Here is an 18,896-nt window from a genome sequence, read left to right as displayed (position 1 = left end):
TCTTGGAGATCTTTATGTCACTCAAGAGATTCTATGTCGTTCTTTACATTCGAATGAAACAATATATATGTATATATATATATATATATATATATATATATATATATATATATATATATATATATATATATATATCTTAATATATTTACTATTGCAATTTGCTATTTAGTTTCTTGTACGTATATTAGACATAATTTGGTGGGAGAAATGTTGTTGACATTATTAATAATATAGGAACCGGAAAGAAAAATAACAAGCTAGTCGTACAAATTTTTAACCTTTATTTGCAGCTGGATAATAATTTAAATGATGCAACTAGGTTTACAAAAGCACACAAGACATATATTATTCATTATGAAAGTAAATGACATCAGATATATAGTACAGTTTTCATGACTACTTTGGACTCACTATAGTCACATACCATATGCATGGCGTGACAAACAGCAAAGTAGTTTAGAAAAAGACTGCACAAATTATAAGTACAACCGTATGTACACCATCCTCTACATAGTATAGTGATAGTGAAACCTAAAGAGAGAGAGCGAGAGACTAAATCATAAGTAGACAAGCCAAATAACGTACATGGAAAAGGAAAGGACAGGAAAAGAAAAAGTTTGGGGTTATGGAAATTGACAATATGAGACTTTATTATGATTAATTAATCAAGCACCGCATTTCACCGCCGGAATTGGGTTGATCACCACGGGGGATTCCATGTTGATGACACAATGGGGCGATTGGACCGGTCTAGCGAATTGTTCGTCGTTGATTCGTTTGTTACGCTCTTCGCCGTTGTTGTTGTCGTTTTTAGCGGCTTCGGTGGTAATCACTTGTACCTCGGCCAATACAACCGAGTCATGTGCTTTCTCAACGTCGGATTTGATTTGTTCGGCCGGAAGCTTTTGATCTTCAATTAGGTTAACGGCCTTTTTGTTTCTGTACACAAAATAGAGTACCATCTGAAGTACCCCAAAGATCAACCCTAGGACGTTTGGAATCTGTAAAAAAATATATATATATAAATTCCTTAGATATTATGTTCACAATTATTATGCTGGATAAATCTCATAATAATTTCATAGGAGAGGCAACATACTATATCCAAAATGAATAATACTTGGAAAGAAAAAAAAAAGGCTTTTATATAAAAGATGATCCATTTAGGTCACTTCATGTCTTTTTATATTTTTTTAATTTGAATGTCTTGAGAATTATTATTGATATACATATTTTTAAGCTATATGTGCGTTGAGATATTTTGTTGAGTACTTTGTTTTGTTGCAACATAAACATTTTAAATATATATAATAGTGGAGAGACGAGTAAGGTATTATATTTAGCAATATGTACTCAAGTATTAAAGGTGTAAAAATACTATATACATAAAGCATATTGACATGTTTTTTTTGTTTTTGTTTTTTTTTTGTTTTTGGAAATTTAAAGCATATTGACATTACGGATTTAAATTCCACCTATGTGATCCCTATGTCAATCATTGTAGTTCGAGATATATATTAGAAAAAGAAAAGTAATCAATCAAGCTTAATAATTAGAGAGTACACGTATCTTCTTCTAATTACACTTTTTCAATCAAAATATTATGTTTAAAAAAACTATTAACGTTAATTATAAGCCGTAGATTTATGCATGCATATGTTTAGTGTGATATAATAATTAATGCACCAGGTAGTGGGAGTAGCGTTACATAATGCTTAATCCTTTTGATGACCAAGATATGGATAGAGATGAGCTATTTTAAGAACATTACAAAAAAATTGTTTTTTTTAATATAAAAAAGGGGTTTTTGTTTTTGTTTATGTTGTTTTTTTGTCCCCTTTTAAAAATATTATATTTAACTCGTTAATTAGGAAAACACAAAGCATTAAATTTATGTAACAAGAATATTACGATTGATATTTGTGTTGATGTTACTAAAAATTAAAATATATTCAATTAGTAACATTGGTCACTTACCGCCACGCACAAATCCTTCAAAGCAAGGCCATAGAGGAGCCACGTAACGGCGCTGATTGTGAGGAAAAATGATAGGGAAAATGGCATGAACTCCACGCTTTTTGTGCGTATCACAACCCTCTACAAAAAAACAAACCAAATATATAGCAAATGTTAAAGTGCATGTCGTAACTTCCCATATAGTAAATATATATATATATATATATATATATATATATATATATATATTTAATCCAACCAGAATAATTTAATGTAATTTTTTTTTTTGGTGTTTTTCCTTACGATGATGCTCAAAGGCGCCGCGAAAACGCTGACCGCGAAACTCGTGCACATCCACCCGAGAACTATCGGTCTGATTTCTTTCGGTAAGAAGTGGGAGAGCAAGAGAATCAAGCAAAACCCGCCACAGTTCACCAAAAGAAGCAGCTTGAAAGTGACCATCTGAAAGATAATAAAAATACATGCACGTACCTACGTTAGTTATTATTATTATTATTATTATTATTATTATTATAATAATTATTATTATTATTATTATTATAATAATTATTATTATTATTATACACGTACCCTAACTTGTTTAGGGGCGTAAGCAAGGAACATTCCAATATAGATGGTTTCGATAACACAGCCAAAGGAGTTGATAGTGATCAAAAGGATCAAATCAGGCTTCAGAGTTGCATAGAAAAGCCACATCGTTGCACTGAATAGTGCAACCACGTACGGGACCGATTGAAACCCTTCGGTTGATTTCTTCTTGTACACCCTGTAGAACGTTGGCCTATACATATATACAAACAAATATATAAGGATGACTGGATGAGTATGAATATGATGGTTATATGTTGATATTAATTGGATAGAAATATGACTATATGACTTACACTGGGGCCAGAAAAACAATGAAGGAAGCGATGTTCCCTAAGAATAACAAGTGAAGAAAATACAAAAATAGTTAGTCTCTAATTGCACAAATTCAACAAATTATGTTAAGAGAGAGAGAGAGAGAGAGAGAGAGAGAGAGAGAGAGAGAGATGGTAATAATCAATGGTAAATATACCTAGAAGGCCAAAGATGAAAACTGCTTGATGTGCCATTTTTTGCTTGTTGTGATGAATCTGTACTTCTCTCTTTTTCTCTCTCTCTCTCTCAAACAATTTTGAAGAGGTGGATTTAGGAGGGCTTTAGTGTTTAAGTCTTCTTTATTCCATGCCACGAACTAAGAATGAAGAAGTGCTTGGTATTTATAGTGGAAAAAAAGCATCGTAAAATTATTGATAATTCTCAATATGAATAGTTCATAGGGGTTGCATGGAAAGACAATGAATATAATGTAAAAAATATTAAATTATTGTTGAATGACGAATTAGCTGGCCGTAGTACACCAAGACCATGCGCCCAAAAATGCCACCTCACCACCAACACTAGTTTTTCATTTTTAAATAATAATAACTTATAATGTGTGCCGTGCTAGGGTTATTATTTACGTTACAAGTTACACATATTACTGGCGTTTTTAAGTACTCCCAATGTCCATTTTCACGTGACAATACCCTCGCTCACTTGCTTTTTAATGGTTCATCATTTTTCTCATGTATTTTTAGCCGTTTTACTTGGCATCCCACTTGGCAATTTAGGGTATATTATTATATTAATATATCTGTATATATATATATATATATATATATATATACATATATGTATGTTGTGTGTATATTCACTAACTCGAACCGTACCAATTTTGTTTTAAATCATGTCATGTAACTCATTACGGAATATATCGGTTTTCTTGTTTTAACTTCACAGCTTGACGTGTGTATAGATGTATTAGACAAACATGCACTATTTCCATTTAAACGGGCATATTTCCCTCACGATTTTTTTATTTATTAATTTGTTAAAATATCCTTCTTTCCCTCTCTATTGGGTTTCGCGTATCCTATTGCTAAATAAAAATATGTATTGCGTTCTATCTTGTGATAAAGCTTTTTGACCCGTCACGCGTGAAGAAGCCAGGGACTTTCAATTTTAAATATCATAATATCACAGGTGTCCTTACTTGATCTAGTGACAATTACATGAATCTACCGGCTCGTATATTATATAGTACTACTCTTTAAAAATACCCATATCCTTGTGTGCTAGCTTCGTAAGTGAATTTTTATTTGTCACTGTTTCAGGTGTTTGGCTAGTCAGAAAAATAAAGTTGAGTTTTAATAAATATATATATATATATATATATATGTGTGTATATATATATATATATATATATTTTTGTACTGATTGATTTTAGTGGTTAAATTTTAGTATAGTATAGATATAGATGGGCTCTAAAGTGTTTGGTGGAGAGTTGAATAAGGTCCACCAATGTGGACGATAAGATTTGATAAAAGTGTCTCCTTCGTGAATCATGATTCGATGCGTTGAGAGAATAGTTTCGCACATGATTAGTCTTTACAACTTAGTACTGTACAACTCCATGGTCATGTTAACATTCCTCACCACTAATCTTGTCGTTTAATTAGAAGGTGTGAGATATTTCCGTACGAGTTTTTGCTAGTCGTTCTATACGTTTGTGTATATATATATGGTGAGAAAATAGAGTGTCGCGAGCTATCAAAGATAGTCCCACATCGACTGAATATTACGATTTTGAGCTCTTTATAAGGCTTGTGGGTTACTCCTCTAATTACCAAACTTGATTTTAGATGGAACCCCACACCTTTAAGATGATATCAGAGCGGGGCCCATTCTCGGTTGTGGACTATCTGATTGGGCCTATACTTCACGCTTCCAGTGCCTGTGCCAATGTGATCCTGGACTCTTTATAAGGCCTGTGGGTTACTCCTCTAATTACCAAGCTTGGTTTTAGATGAAACCTCACACCTTTAAGACAAGCCAACAATAGATATTGGGAAAAGAAATGCTCTCTCGTACCTTTTACCTTTTTGAGGATATATATTGAGGAGGAGAACCAAAATATTTGGTGCCAATAATGGTCCAATATATTTATTTTTATTTTACGCAACTTACGTAAATAAAAATAATATATTAAAAGAGAAACTTGAAAATTAGCCACAATAACTAACCTAAAAAAAATATTTTTTTGCCGATATTTGGCTGATTTATAAAGTATAAAATTTGGCTGATTTATAATGTATAAAAGTAATAGGTGTAAGCTGTTTATATCACGTCGTTTATATCGTATAAATGGAACTTGTATGATAAATATCACTATTTATTGTTTATAAATTAAAATTATCTTATATAATCACTACTTCAAATTTGGTTTTCTGATGCGCATGACCATCAGATGCGACTAGTCGCACCTGAAAGTCGCATCTAAATGACTTTCGGGTGCGACTAGTCGCACCAGATTGTCAACCCGAAGTCCAAAAAATTTCGCTAAAATTGTTTTTTCTTTCGAGTATCAGGTGCGACTAGTCGCACCTGATAGTTAAAAAACTTTCAGGTGCGACATAGTCACACCTGATAGTTTAAAATTTAAGCGGGCCAATTCTCCTCCTCATTTTTTCATTCAGTATTGACGTGGCATTCTGATTTAATTCTTTTTTAGATATTATCCGATGCGACTAATCGCACCTGATAAGTTATCTGGGCGACTTATCGCATCTAATAGAGCTTTCAGGTGCGACAAAGTCGCACCTAAAATTTAGGTTTTTCTATAAAATCAAATCTTCTGCACTTCGTCTTCTTCAGTGAGTCCGCCGATTTCAGACCAAAAAAACATTCTCTCTCACTCTGCAACTCTACTCCGCCCTCTCTACCACCACAAACCACTACAACGACCTCCACAACCACCAACGCCTCTCCACAACCATTAAAACCTCTCTGACAGCTCTCTCTCTCTCTCTCTCTCTCTCTCTCTCTCTCTCTCTTTCTCTCTGCCACCACAGCCTCTGCCGCGCTCCGCCGTCTTCTCCGCCGTCGCCCCTTCTGCGACCTCTCCACCGGTATTTCTTTCTCTCTCTCTCTCTCTCACTCACTGGATTCTCTCTCTCTTAAACTCAGTATTTCTCTCCCTCTCTCTGCCTCACAACCTCGTCCCGCCCGAGCCTCCGAACCTCGCCGTGCGCTCAGCCCCGGCCCCGCTGCCGAGTCCCTGTCCTCCGAGTCCCAGCCTCCGAGCCCCTGTCCCGGAGTCCCTGCCTCCAACCAAACTCGTGCGTCCCTGGCCGTCCTTTCTCTGCAGGTTAGTGTATATATTAGTTAGTTAGGTTAGTTTTATATAATCTGTTAGTTAATATGTTAGGTTAATTAATATGTAGGTTAGTTAATATGTAGGTTAGTTAATGTGAAATATGTAGGTTAATATATGTTGATAATTGTAAAGGTTAATTAGATAGTTAGTAATATGTTTAGGTTGTTTAATTTAATTTTGATTAGTTTATGTTAATTGTAATTGTAATTAATTTGATAACATGTTAATGTTTAGTAATATGTTTAGGTTAGTGTTTTGTTTTAATTAGTTTTGATATATTGTAATTTATCAATTATGAATTGTAATTTGTCTAATAATTACATGAATAGGTTGTTGTTTAGAAAAAAATGATAGAATGAGAACGAGTTTGTCATGATTGAAATGCATAACAACTTCTGAATATGATTGTAGCACAAAGAGTTGTTCTTTAGTTGCATGTTTTAATATCTTCTTTGTTAAGCATTCATCTAATAACATTGTTGGTTGTTTTGTGTCATTGTGCAATCTGAGAAAGCTAACTTATATGTTTGCTTTGTTAAAAGAAGATAATGAAGAAATACAGGCTGAATTTGAGATGACAATGAAGAAATTTTGTATCTTTTATTTTTAGATGATATATATTTTTTATTTTCAGATCATAGCTTTCAGTAACGTAATTAAGTCTTTTTATAGTATGAGTCTCGGATTGATATTACAATGTACAACATGTCGATTATTATGAATTTCTGTTTTTTCTAATTCATGTACTTTATTTGTTTGACTCCATTGTGTACAGAATATTTATTATGAATTTATACCATTGTTCTTGTCAGTTGTTTGTCTTTGCATACTTATACTTTAGTTGTCAAATTCATTTATGAAATTGTTAATTAAAGTTATGCCTTTGTAACTGAAAAAGTGGTGAAATAATTATCATATAATTAAAATTAGAATAAAAATTAATAAAATCAGCATATTAATTTTTTTTTTTTTAAAGATAAAGAGCATCAGATGCGACTAGTCGCATCTGATGCTTTAGCGTCAAAAGCATCAGATGCGACTAGTCGCATCTGATACTCTTGTATCCCACCAAAATTTTAGGCAGGAAAGAGCATCAGATGCGACTAGTCGCATCATATACTTTTGGCGCTAAAGCATCAGATGCGAATAGTCGCATCTAATACCTTTTTCCCCACTTTTAAAGAGCGTTTTGGACACAGTTTGAGTGCAATTTTAGGTGCGAAAAGTCGCACCTAAATGTTTCGCACCTGATAATCAAGACTTTCAGGTGCGACTTTTCGCACCGAGGAGCATTAGGTGCGGACTTTCGGGTGCGAATTTTTCCCATCTAAAGTCGCACCTGAAAGTACTTTCAGGTGCGAAAAAATTCGCACTTGATGCTATATTTTGTACTAGTGAATCTTCATCGTTTTTATATATTATAAAAGATGTTAGGTAAATTTATTCCGGCAAAAGGAGGTATATATATTCACCAATGTCAAATTATTACTCTTCTAAATAGAGCTTTGTGTTGATACCATTTTTATTTTCAAGAATGCTTGCTGCCCGAGATTGAGGAATGAAGACAAGAAATGAGAGAGGTAACTCAAATATGGGTATTCTTATAAATGAAAATAATTAAATAAAAAAGTAATTATATTATTGACAATAGATTTAGAAACTGTCGAATGTTTACTTTTTTAATTAAAAAAATAACTAGTTTGAAAGGGTAACTAATAATTATAATTTCTCAATCTATTTATAATGAAAATTATCAAAATTCGTGAAATCAATGTACATCCGGGTGATGAAAAGAGTAATTAGCTTCAATTCCATCTTTTAAGGTGAATTTTTCCATTATAATAATTGTAATAGTGTTATGAAAAACGAAGAATGTTACAAAATCAATGGTTTCATGAGTAGTTTTGCTCATCAACTGAATTCGGGGACCAAAATATACATTAAAAAATAATCTAGGGATTATGTATTTAAAAACTACACACTTTTGTTTATATTTTCAGCTATCTAACACACTTTTTTATTTTATTTTTGTGGTGAGAATTTCATACTTAATATTTATTAAGTTATCTTCAGTTTCTGTCTATCATTTAAATATATATTGACAAATGAATAACCTAAGACTTTCGTACGAATTAATAATTTCCGTTAAGAGAAAAAAAGTTACTTCAATTATAGAATTATTTACCAAAAACAAGAAAACTAGCTCGATAGGATGGTTAGGGTTATCATTTTTTTTAATTAGCTTTTCAATAGAACTAAAAGGCAGTTTAGGTGATAGGAACAACCATTAAGAGACTTGTCGTATGACATTACACGTGCTGTGGTACGAACTAGACGTAGAAAGTATGGATGTGTTATATTTTACTATTTCATACTAGTGAAAGGTTAAAGGGTACTATTCCACTACTATGAACTTTGAAGTATACTTTTCCATGAACTTTGAGAGTAATTTAATATTGTGTATTCAAATATACTACTGTATTTATATATTATCATTGTTAAGGCTTAAGATTGTTATAATGTAGATATGTAGCTTCGGAGAGAGCTAATTAATGAAATACTGGTTTCCGTGTGATTATTAGCCGCTCTCAAAACCACAAATAAAACATATATTTTTTGTGTTGTGTTGATTTTTTAAAACTAATAAGAGATTCCAATAACAATGGCTTGAAATGTGACAGGCTATAGTGCACCACACCACGAAATTTCGACGCAATTGTTCTTTCTCATTTCTTTACATCACAAACAGTTATGGTGCGTTCATTAAAGTCACTTGTCATTATAATTAACTATTCTTACTCTAGACATACATATAGATTAATCTAGAACTTTCAGAATATAGATGTCTCAAGTGTTTGCACTAAATAAATTTAATTGTATATATGTGATTAGTTTATGCTAAACTATAGTCATATTTTGATATATAAGATTGTATTTAAATGTCATAGGACTCATAGAATTATATGAACTCAAATCATTGTGGTATTAACTAGCCCGACGATATAAATTTGTTAGGAATCCAACATTGAAAGTGAATGAGAACTAACAAGAGTTTATAAAGGTCATGAGTTACTCCTCTCATTATCAATTGGTTTTGAGATGGAGCCCCATGATACTTTTCACATGGTATCAGAGCACATTAAGCCCAAACGGGTATCCGATCCAATCGTTGAGATTCGGTCCAAGATGAGCGAACGCAAAGAGCCGCCATCTTGAGGGAGCCTGTTAGGAATCCCACATTGATAGTGAATGAGAACTAACAAGAGCTTATAAAGGTCATGGATTACTTCTCTCATTACCAATTGGCTTTTAGATGAATCCCATGATACTTTCACAAAATTGAATACTCAATATAGTTTTGAGTAATTTGGTCATGTATATAATCTATAGTATATAAGTACATAGGAATTCTATCAACGGCAAAAAGAGTTGCTAAAATTCACACGAGTATCGTTGAAGATTATCCGAAACATCAAGGGCAATCATTTGGAAATCTTCACATTTTTGCCATTGCTGCTACAAAATCAGCAATGAAGATTAGTTATGGAGTCGTGAATTCTCAGTTTTAATATGTATTTTAATATGTATGACAATGGAGTCGTGAATGCGGTGCCACTGCAGTAAGCAATACTTTAATAATTGGTGTAAACTACTATTTTGTAGTAATGAACCGATGACAAAATTCGTACATTTAAAATTTATACTAGTTTCAATACGATTATTGACTACAAAAATACTCAATATTTTTTATTCGTTACAGTTTAATACTCATTCTGTAAAAATTACGATAAAAATAGTGTTACAAAAAATGTTCTCTCCGCTATTACCTGCATCGTGAAAAGTAGAATGGATGGCATAGATTTATCAAAAAAAATTAATTAGTTTTAAGTTAATTTTTATAATAGGAAGAAAAAGATATAATAATTATAAACAACACCTAAAGTTTACTCCGTACGTGTCAAATGACAATAAGAAAATAGAATGTATTTTATTTTTTCTCACAAAACAACAATACTGCAACGATGGCCGCCGTCGTCTTCTTCATAAAAACTCCGACCTCACCCCTTCCTATTGTCTTCTTCACACTCATTTGTCAACGGTGGACCTCCTCGACTAGGTTTTCCATACCTCCTCCTGATCTGGATCTCTGGCATCGAGAAGATCGCCACTGCATCCGCGAACGACCAGAACGACAAACCATGATCCCTCTACAATCTGGCTAGGTGAGCGAAAAACCCACAATGGCGGCGTCGAGGCAAAAGACTCCGATGCGCCGAGCTCAAACATCACAAGCAGCTTTGCGGAGATAACGAGCAAGAAAACGCAGAGCCTCTTCACGAGAGAGCTCAATCTCGATACCTGAGCAGCAATGGAGAAAATGAACGGGCATCTAATGCGAAACAATAACACTAGCGTTGTGCTTCGCAAGGAAGGGATGCTTTCTTTCAGCTTCGCCGCCAAAAACTTGACCACCATAGACTCAGCCACCTTTATTTTTAATAATTTAAAACATAATAAAAATAATTTTTTTTACTTTTATTTTGTCAAAATTTTAGGATGCTGACACATGTATTTCCATCTACTTTTAATGGTGTAGTTAGTAACGGAGATAGCATTTTGTAACATTAAGTATTTTTTCTGCAATTTCTAAGAAATTGAGTATTAGATTGCAAAAAATCGAAAATATTTAGTATTTTTGCCTCCAATAACTCTTTTGATAACTATACATGGTTGAGATATTATTAATAAAAAGCATTTATTAACATGTGAGTGGATGATGTGTGGCTAAAATTTGAGTGGGGTCCACTCATCAAAATTGATTAATTTCAACGTATTCTTAATCATCGTTGTGACGGGCATAAGATTGAATATTTCTTTGTCAAAATCAAAGCTACATTGAATGAAAAATTGATGCTCAAATGGTGTTGAAAAATACGAATAATTGTGAAAGAATAATGGAAGTGTTGTGGTTGAGTGTGTATATACAAGAGTCCAACGTGAAAGAGATATGTGAATTTTGTGTGAGCTTATATAGCAAATTTGGTCTAAAGGGGTTGAGTTCCCAAGGTCGACCTAGTTTTGTAGAGCGCCAAAGGCTTAGACAAGCCCAAATTCATCACACACGCGCGATCTACAGCCGCAGTCCGGTCTGTCGGTCGAGCCGGTGGGTCGAGTTGGGCTTATCCATTATTTTTCTTTCCCGATTTTATTTTTAAAATTAAAATAAAATCTTTTATTTGTTATTTAAGTGCATGGTAATGGTTTGTAACCGAGGTGTTTAATGGGCTAAGGTTTTGAAATTGTAACTGAGTAGTTATGCTTCAGTTTCAAACGTTTGTAACCTCCCATTAACTCGTAGTTATGGTATACCGAGCAGTAATGATTGCAGATTTTCACGAACTCTTGTATGCCTATAAAAGGAGGCTTGAGCTCTCATTTCAAAACACATCGAAGTTCATACTTCTCATATTTCATCTCCCTCCAAAAATTCGAGTTCTAGTTTTTCTTTTACAGTCTGGTAATAGTTTTTGACACTCTGGTTCTAGTGCGTCGAAGACGTTCGTAGTGGTGCTCCGCTCGTCTCATCATCGTTGTTGTGAAGTTTGCGTTCACGAATTACAGCACGGTAAAAGCTTCAAGAAAATCGTCAAACGAACCTCGTCGACCCTTTTGTTTTTCTCCGTCTTTATTTTTACCGATTTATTTATTTAATTCATATATTGTATTTTTTTATATTGTTTAATTTTCTGGAATTTTTTTATTAATATATTTTACGCACAATATTATTTTAATATTGCTAACAATACAAACATCTATTCACCTAGCTAGTTGTCGTCGTCTTCATTGGGCGCGTTGCGCAAAAACCGGTGGGACATTACAAATAGATCGGCTCCATCTGATGCATATGTGATTTCATTCTTTTGTGCATTCATTTAGAAATTAAAAAATAAATACGAGGTCTCCTGTGATATTGAACCATGCGTGTACTGAAAGTCCATAAAGTCAACGCATCACTATGATACCTTTGAAGGGCCAAATTAATTAAAAAAAAAAATTATGATTCAATTGTTCGTCGTCACATACTATCGAAGTCGGAGGCACAAAAAATATGTCCACAGCCAGATGCAATTATTGTTTAGTCATTAAGAGTATTTTGTCGATTGTTATATATATTTTTTTAATATGTTGACATTTTACCGTAGAGATTAAACACATTGTCATATTTTACGGAATTTCTATTAGATTGATATCATGAATAAAAATATAAATAAGTATTGATCTAATTAAGCGCACAAGAAAGAATTAGCTCGTGCATATAAATATAAATTATCTGTTTTCGTTTTATTATGACTCGTTTTAAATGTGAGTGGAGGGTTTCTTAAATTTGTTTATTGTCAAATAGTCAATTTCAAAAGAGACCCACCACGATGAATAAAAAATCGAAAAAGATAATAGTTTAATATAAATATAATATCTAACGATTCATGAACCTCTGTTTAAATTCCATTATAATCCAAATAAAGCACGATATATTTTCAAATTTCAATGTATGATTGTATTAATATTATTCAAGATATAAAGAAAATTAATGCTTTCATTAATGATCATTGTATATTTAATTCTTCTAATTTGTCTTATATATATTTCTCGTATGATTCTTGAAATGGTTATGAAAATAAATAGAACATAATTATATAAACAGTTTTTTTTTTCATTTCGGCCGTACATATTGGAAGCTGTGTACATTTACATGATTGTATGCGACGTGGAGAAGAGAAGTGATAATGGAGTCTACGCGCAGACGCCATGTGTACCGATCAAATGCAAAACAGTCTATAATTATTTTTGAAAGAAAAAGATAGAGAAAAAAAAAAAAAAAGCAGTCTATAATTCAGACGCTCTTTTTGCCACTTGTAAAAAATCCCAATCAACCTCTTTGCATGGAATGTTTTATGTCCAAGCAAAATAAAGGGAATAAAGAGCAACCGTTCTTTTCCTTTGTCTGATTTGATTTCCATGATATCATAATGATGAAAAGTAACGATTATTACTGGAAAAAAAGGTCAATAAAATAATAAATTATAATATATATATATGTACAGTAAATATAAACGGTATCTTGTAGCTTATTACTGGTTTATCGTATGTGACCATGTTTTTTTTTTTTCTTATAAAGAAAGTTTTGAATCTTCTTCCTCATGAAAATGAAAATGACATGCAATGAAAGTTTGATATCTTTGATGATATCACCATTTGATTGATTGATTGATTGATTTTTACGTGCAGATATCTTAAAATTTACCTTTTTTGCTTTGTTTGAAGTTGATAATACGCAATTTCTTCACGAATCTTAGCTTGTAGCTCCCAAATAACTAAAGGCTAATTCTCATCCTTTACATTTCCAGACTGGCCACCATGCATGAAAGGGCTGCTATTCTAAGCGTTAATATAAAAGTCGCAAAATGAATACAAACATGTGCAAAAGAGTCCTAGTTACAAGAAGCAAAAGTGTTTACCAATTCAATTATTTGAAACTTTTATACGCCGAAATAAAATTCTAGAAGTGATTGAATTCCTGAAGTTACTAATAATTCACCTACGCGCGCATGAAAGCTTTTGAATTTTTGGTGCACGAAACGCGAAAATCATTAAATAAATTAGGCTATATTTGTGTGTGCGCGCGTGTGTGTGTGTTATATGTTCTTTCCATGCCTATCAACAATAATACTATTTCAAAAAGTTGATAAATGTTATTGATTAAAATTTTATAATAATTATTCAAATATTAAAAAATATGGCGCATAGTTAATCTTAATTTTGATTATTAAGTAAAAACGCTAAAAACATAAATAGTCAAAATTATATCATATACCTGGCTATCCCTATAGAAATTACATAACAGCATATTTACAACATGAATTACAGTTGAGATTATTGTTACCCTTCAAAAACATTTGAGATCTTTACTTCAGCATTAGTATCATATATTTTACTAGCTAGTTTGTTCCACTTTTTGAAATTTTGACCATTATTTAAAACTCAATGTTTATAATGTGTTGAAAACTCTTCACATATCTTTTAAAAAGATTTATCTCTCGTGTGATCCTTTAATTAGAGTTTATGTTCTCAACAGTTAATTTTTTAAACTTCTTATCGTAAACTCATGTATAATTACTTACTATTACTATAATATTTTACTAGTTATCACGCCATGCTCTCATGGTGCGTGAATGGTACGCCTTGAGTGATATTTTATTTTTTGTTCAAATGCTAACTTATAGTATGTACTCATTTTTCATAAAGTATTTTCCTATGCTCCGGATCTTAAAGCATTGTTGTTAATACCGGGATTTGAGAAGCCGGATAAAAAGGAACCAGGTGATTCTGACAGAGGAACGGATGCTGTGAAGAAAAAAAGGGTGAGTTCAGACTAAATGTAGTCCGCATCTTAGTAGTGAATCGATGATTCGGGATGTTTGTTACTTTCTCCTTTCGCTTGACTCTGGCGCTGAGTAGATGCTGCTTCGGGTATTATCGGTATCGTGATCCTTTACTCATTTCATTAAATTTATTTCGCGTTTATTTCATTTAAAATATACTTATTTTTTACTGTGTAAGTTGTGTATTTTATTTGTAAATTAATTTTAGATATATATACATATAAAATAAATAGTTTAATTTAAACATGAGTATGACATTTTCTCTGTCATACTGTATGTTGTAGCTGAAAGTTAGACAATGTTGAAGACTTCGGATGGATCGATCCAAGGCCGAACTAAGTGATTGCGCCCGAGTCGGTTTGTAGAACTCGAAAATCACGAGTACTCTCTCCTAGCTCAAGAACGTTCTTCGTTCGTTGCGGAGATCTGAGAATAAGAAGAAGAAGCAAATAAGCTTAGAGGGGCGTAGAGGCGGTGTCTTTGGCGCGCGCTCCGACGCTCAACATTATTATGATTGGTGTGCATGAGGTAAGGGCACCGTTATTCTTTGAGAATACTTGAGAAAATTGAGCTCGATCATAGTGAAAGCAAGTGTGGAGGGTCTTCGGGGGCGTTTCACGACTTTGGGATAGAGTGATTGTGTTTAGAGAGAATCGTGTACCTTTTGCCTTTGGATGATGAGCTTATTCATAGGAGAATGACGGCTGGAGAACCCTAAATTTTATGGTCATGGCATGTGAGGCGCATGCGAGAGGCCATGCGCGCGACTGGAGGCTGGCGCGCCACCCATGGGCTTTGCGCGACGCGCGTACCCTGTTCCTTGAGGCGCGCACGAGAGGCTTTGACGAGCGCGCACGATGGAACTCACTTAGCGCACTTGGCGCAGCGCGCCATGATCAGTACGTGTCGCGCCGTTGCCATGCACACTCGTGTTGAGAGGCTTATTTTTACCATCTAGCCCTTGTAGGTCTTATCTTTGTGGGCCCAAGTTGGGCTTTCTCACGAGCCTTGTTTGGGATTTTCCATGGGCTTATCTTCCTCGGTATACAATTTAATATTTTTGGTTTTTCGAAAACGACCGACAACATTAGTCCCCCAAGTTCATTGCTTTGAGGACTCCGAGCAGCGAACTAAATAATCTTACCGGTTGTTTAAGAAAACTTGGATTTCTTGAGTCTTTGTTCTTTAGCGAGCGTGTCACCGTACGTCGCGTATGTTGGTTATTATGCACCCATATAACCATGCGAAAAAAATTAATTACGCTACTTAGCTAATTAATTAAGGCTACTTAGCTAATTAATTAAGGTTATATAACAAGATCTAGATTTACTTTAATTAATATTAAGCATGAGAGCAATATCAAGCAACCGAATTAAAAAGAAGAGTCATTAGAAAAACTTACGGGTTTCTCCTTAGCTACAAAAACTTTAATCTAGTTCTTCAAAATCCCGTTTTGAGCTCCAATAACTAGATCTTCTGGCTTTAGCTCCCACGATTTGATCTCCGGGTACTCTCATGGTGATGGACTTGATGATGATCCCTTAGCCTTCTGAAACGTAATCTCCGAGATGAATAAAAAGAAAGTGTGGGCACACTCTGGATCTCATTATGACTCTGATTTATAATTTCATATCGTACCGTTTTTATGGGAATGAAATCACGGAGTTATGAGGGAGAGGGAGAGAAAGAGAATTTTGTCCACACCAAGTGTGATGAGCGAAATTTTTGCCTCTGCAATTGTATATTTTTTGCTTTCTCTTAGACCCCTATTTATAGTGGTAGAAATGAGATATTCTAGGAATCTCATAGATATATTTTATTCTCCTTTATTCTTTCCTATTTTTTAGTTAAGCATAAATCGTTGGACCTTGACTATAAATCCTATTTTTTCTCTCATCCATCAAATCATAATCTAGGATACTATATTTCCTTATTTTTTCCATATATGTAAGAAATCTAGATATTTGAGAATTATGAGGACTATGTCTTTTTTCCTTATTTAATGGAAAGAATATCTCTACCATTATTATTCTCCTAGATATTAGGAAATTAATTATGAGAGAGTATAAATGACAATATCTTATTTTCTTATTTAATGGAGATAAAATATTTCTACCATTATTTTTATCTCTCTTATTTAATTAGTTACCTGATTTCTTTTCCACAAATCTAGCAACGAATTAAAGAGAAAATATTGGGTATTTTCTACCCAAAGTAGGCGCCCACATTGCTGGTACTGGGCCAAGGAATTTCAAATTTTACAGTGTCCATAAGGCCCAACTTAAAATTCAATTAATTATTTACTTGATCCAACAATAAATAATCAATTCCACAATAAATATTTAATTCGGCAAATAGAAAATTTCCAAAATGAATGCTTTTTACAGCTGTGAGATTGTAACAATAATATTCATTATTACCATAGAGTTCTTATCCGTCTTTATCATAGCCGAATCGGAGACTATGGGCCTAATAATAGAAGCTTAACAAATCCGATGAAAAAGACGAAATAGTAATTTCTCTTTTTTCATCGATTCATTTAATTTTGGTCAAATACTCCACTATGTAAGCCAAGACTGAATCCTCATTTATACTAGAATTATATTTACTCATCGTGACTAGTGTCCACTGATATAGTCAGTTCGTGATCAAGATCCTCCAAGTTCAACTCGTATCGACAAAGGTTAATTATTTCGATACCTTTCTTGATACTTATATTCCCTAAGCACCGTTTCTTCCCCAGCGAAAGATTCTTTCGAACGTTACTTACTTCGGAAGTGCGCGCAATCTATCGGTTCTGGAATCAACCCTTAGGTGAGTGAACATTTACCTTCTTTCAGAAAGGCTGGATTCCGTATCTGTGAATCATTTTCCGCTCAGATCATATTCTGAATTCCCAAGACGTAAGTTTATATAGCGTCTTAGTAGTCTTTAACGAAATGAGTCAATGAAGTCGTCGATATGATCTAGAAGTCCATGATCACTTCAGGATTTAGATCAAGTCTCACTGTGACCATCATAATTGACCCCGGCTAGTGTGTCGCAACGGTACTTAAACGACACATCTACAACCAAAGTCTGTCCAAGTCGTACACTTACCACAAGTGCAGAATGCGCCCACTAAGTTATCAAAATTCACTCGTGTTCCACATATATGATTTTAGATTCAGCTATCCAGCTATGAATCAGTCATCGACCATGTTTTAGTTCACCGTCCGAACTCGGATGCCCAGCACGCGATTCAGTTTAAAACGGACACTACAGATTAATGAATGTTTGATAAATCTTTTATAAGAAATAACCACTTTTAATTCAAATAAATAATAAATGTCGAACTTTATTTTATTAATAATTTCAGCGAAAATTACAAATAAAATCTTATCATGGGAAAGAATTCCTAACAATCTCCCACCTTGACCTAGAGAAGATGTGGCATGATTCTAAGAACCATCAGTTCTATGTGTTTAAGAAACACACGTTCAGGCAGTTCTTTAGTCATCGGATTCGCGATGTTATCCAGCGTCGAGATCTTTACGACAACCACGTCTACCCTTCGAATTATCTACCTTATCAGGTGGTATTTTTCGTTCTAAATGCTTTCCTCTCTTATGACTGCGAGGTTCTTTTGTGTTTGCAAGTGCTCCACCATTGTCACAGTGAACTACCTCCAGTTCGGCTAAGAAATTTTTAATCCAAACAGCCTCTTTGGCTGTCTCGGAAGCTGCAATATATTCAGCTTCCATTGTAGAGTCTGCGATACCTAGATTGATTTACGCTTCTCCAGACTATCGATCCTCCATTGAGAGTGAACATTGAACCAGACTTTGACTTCCACATGGTTTGCTTGAAAATCAGAGTCAGTGTATCCTTGTACCACCAAGTCATTACTTGTGTACACAAGCATCATATCCTAGTTCTCTTAAGATATTTCAGAATGTGTTTAACAGCTATCCAGCGATCACGACTAGGGTTAGACTTGTATCTACTAACAACTCTCATTGCATAACATATGTCGGATCTTGTACACAACATAGTATACATTAAGCTCCCAACAGCTGAAGCATATGGAATTCGACTCATGTCTTCCACTAAGAGACTGCTCTTTAGATAGGAATATTCTTGAATGCATCGTTAATAATGCGCCATGAGCATTTTGCATCGAGAAAACGAGCAAGTACCTTATCAACATAAGTACTTTGAGACATAGCTAGTAGTTTGTTCTTTCTATCACGAATGATTTGGATCCCTAGAACAAA

The 18,896-nt window shown here is 33.8% G+C and overlaps 1 protein-coding gene across 1 annotated transcript; it reads right to left on the bottom strand.

Moving 5' to 3' along the window:
• Positions 1-320: 320 nt before the first annotated feature.
• LOC149383182 (bidirectional sugar transporter N3-like) lies at positions 321-3,187 on the bottom strand. The gene is made up of 6 exons (XM_089628683.1): positions 3,038-3,187; positions 2,862-2,898; positions 2,548-2,758; positions 2,260-2,418; positions 1,978-2,097; positions 321-1,001 (listed from the first exon to the last, which is right to left on the bottom strand). Exons 1-6 carry the CDS (start codon positions 3,072-3,074, stop codon positions 666-668), a joined length of 900 nt encoding a protein of 299 aa, XP_089484809.1. The 5' UTR covers positions 3,075-3,187; the 3' UTR covers positions 321-665.
• Between the last annotated feature and the right edge of the window lie 15,709 nt (positions 3,188-18,896).

The sequence above is a fragment of the Urtica dioica genome, chromosome 10 (assembly GCF_054948205.1).
Source record: "Urtica dioica subsp. dioica isolate 48M chromosome 10, U.dioica_male_clone48M_v1_H2, whole genome shotgun sequence".
Lineage (NCBI taxonomy): Eukaryota > Viridiplantae > Streptophyta > Magnoliopsida > Rosales > Urticaceae > Urtica > Urtica dioica.
This window is presented reverse-complemented; position numbering and strand designations above follow the sequence as displayed.

Coding starts and splice junctions, on each gene's coding strand:
- LOC149383182 (XM_089628683.1), bottom strand. CDS start 3,074: ATGGCACATCAAGCAGTTTTCATCTTTGGCCTTCTAG. Junction 2,899..3,037: donor TTTCATCTTTGGCCTTCTAG/GTATATTTACCA, acceptor TGTTATTCTTAG/GGAACATCGCTTCCTTCATT. Junction 2,759..2,861: donor ATTGTTTTTCTGGCCCCAGT/GTAAGTCATATA, acceptor ATATATGTATAG/GCCAACGTTCTACAGGGTGT.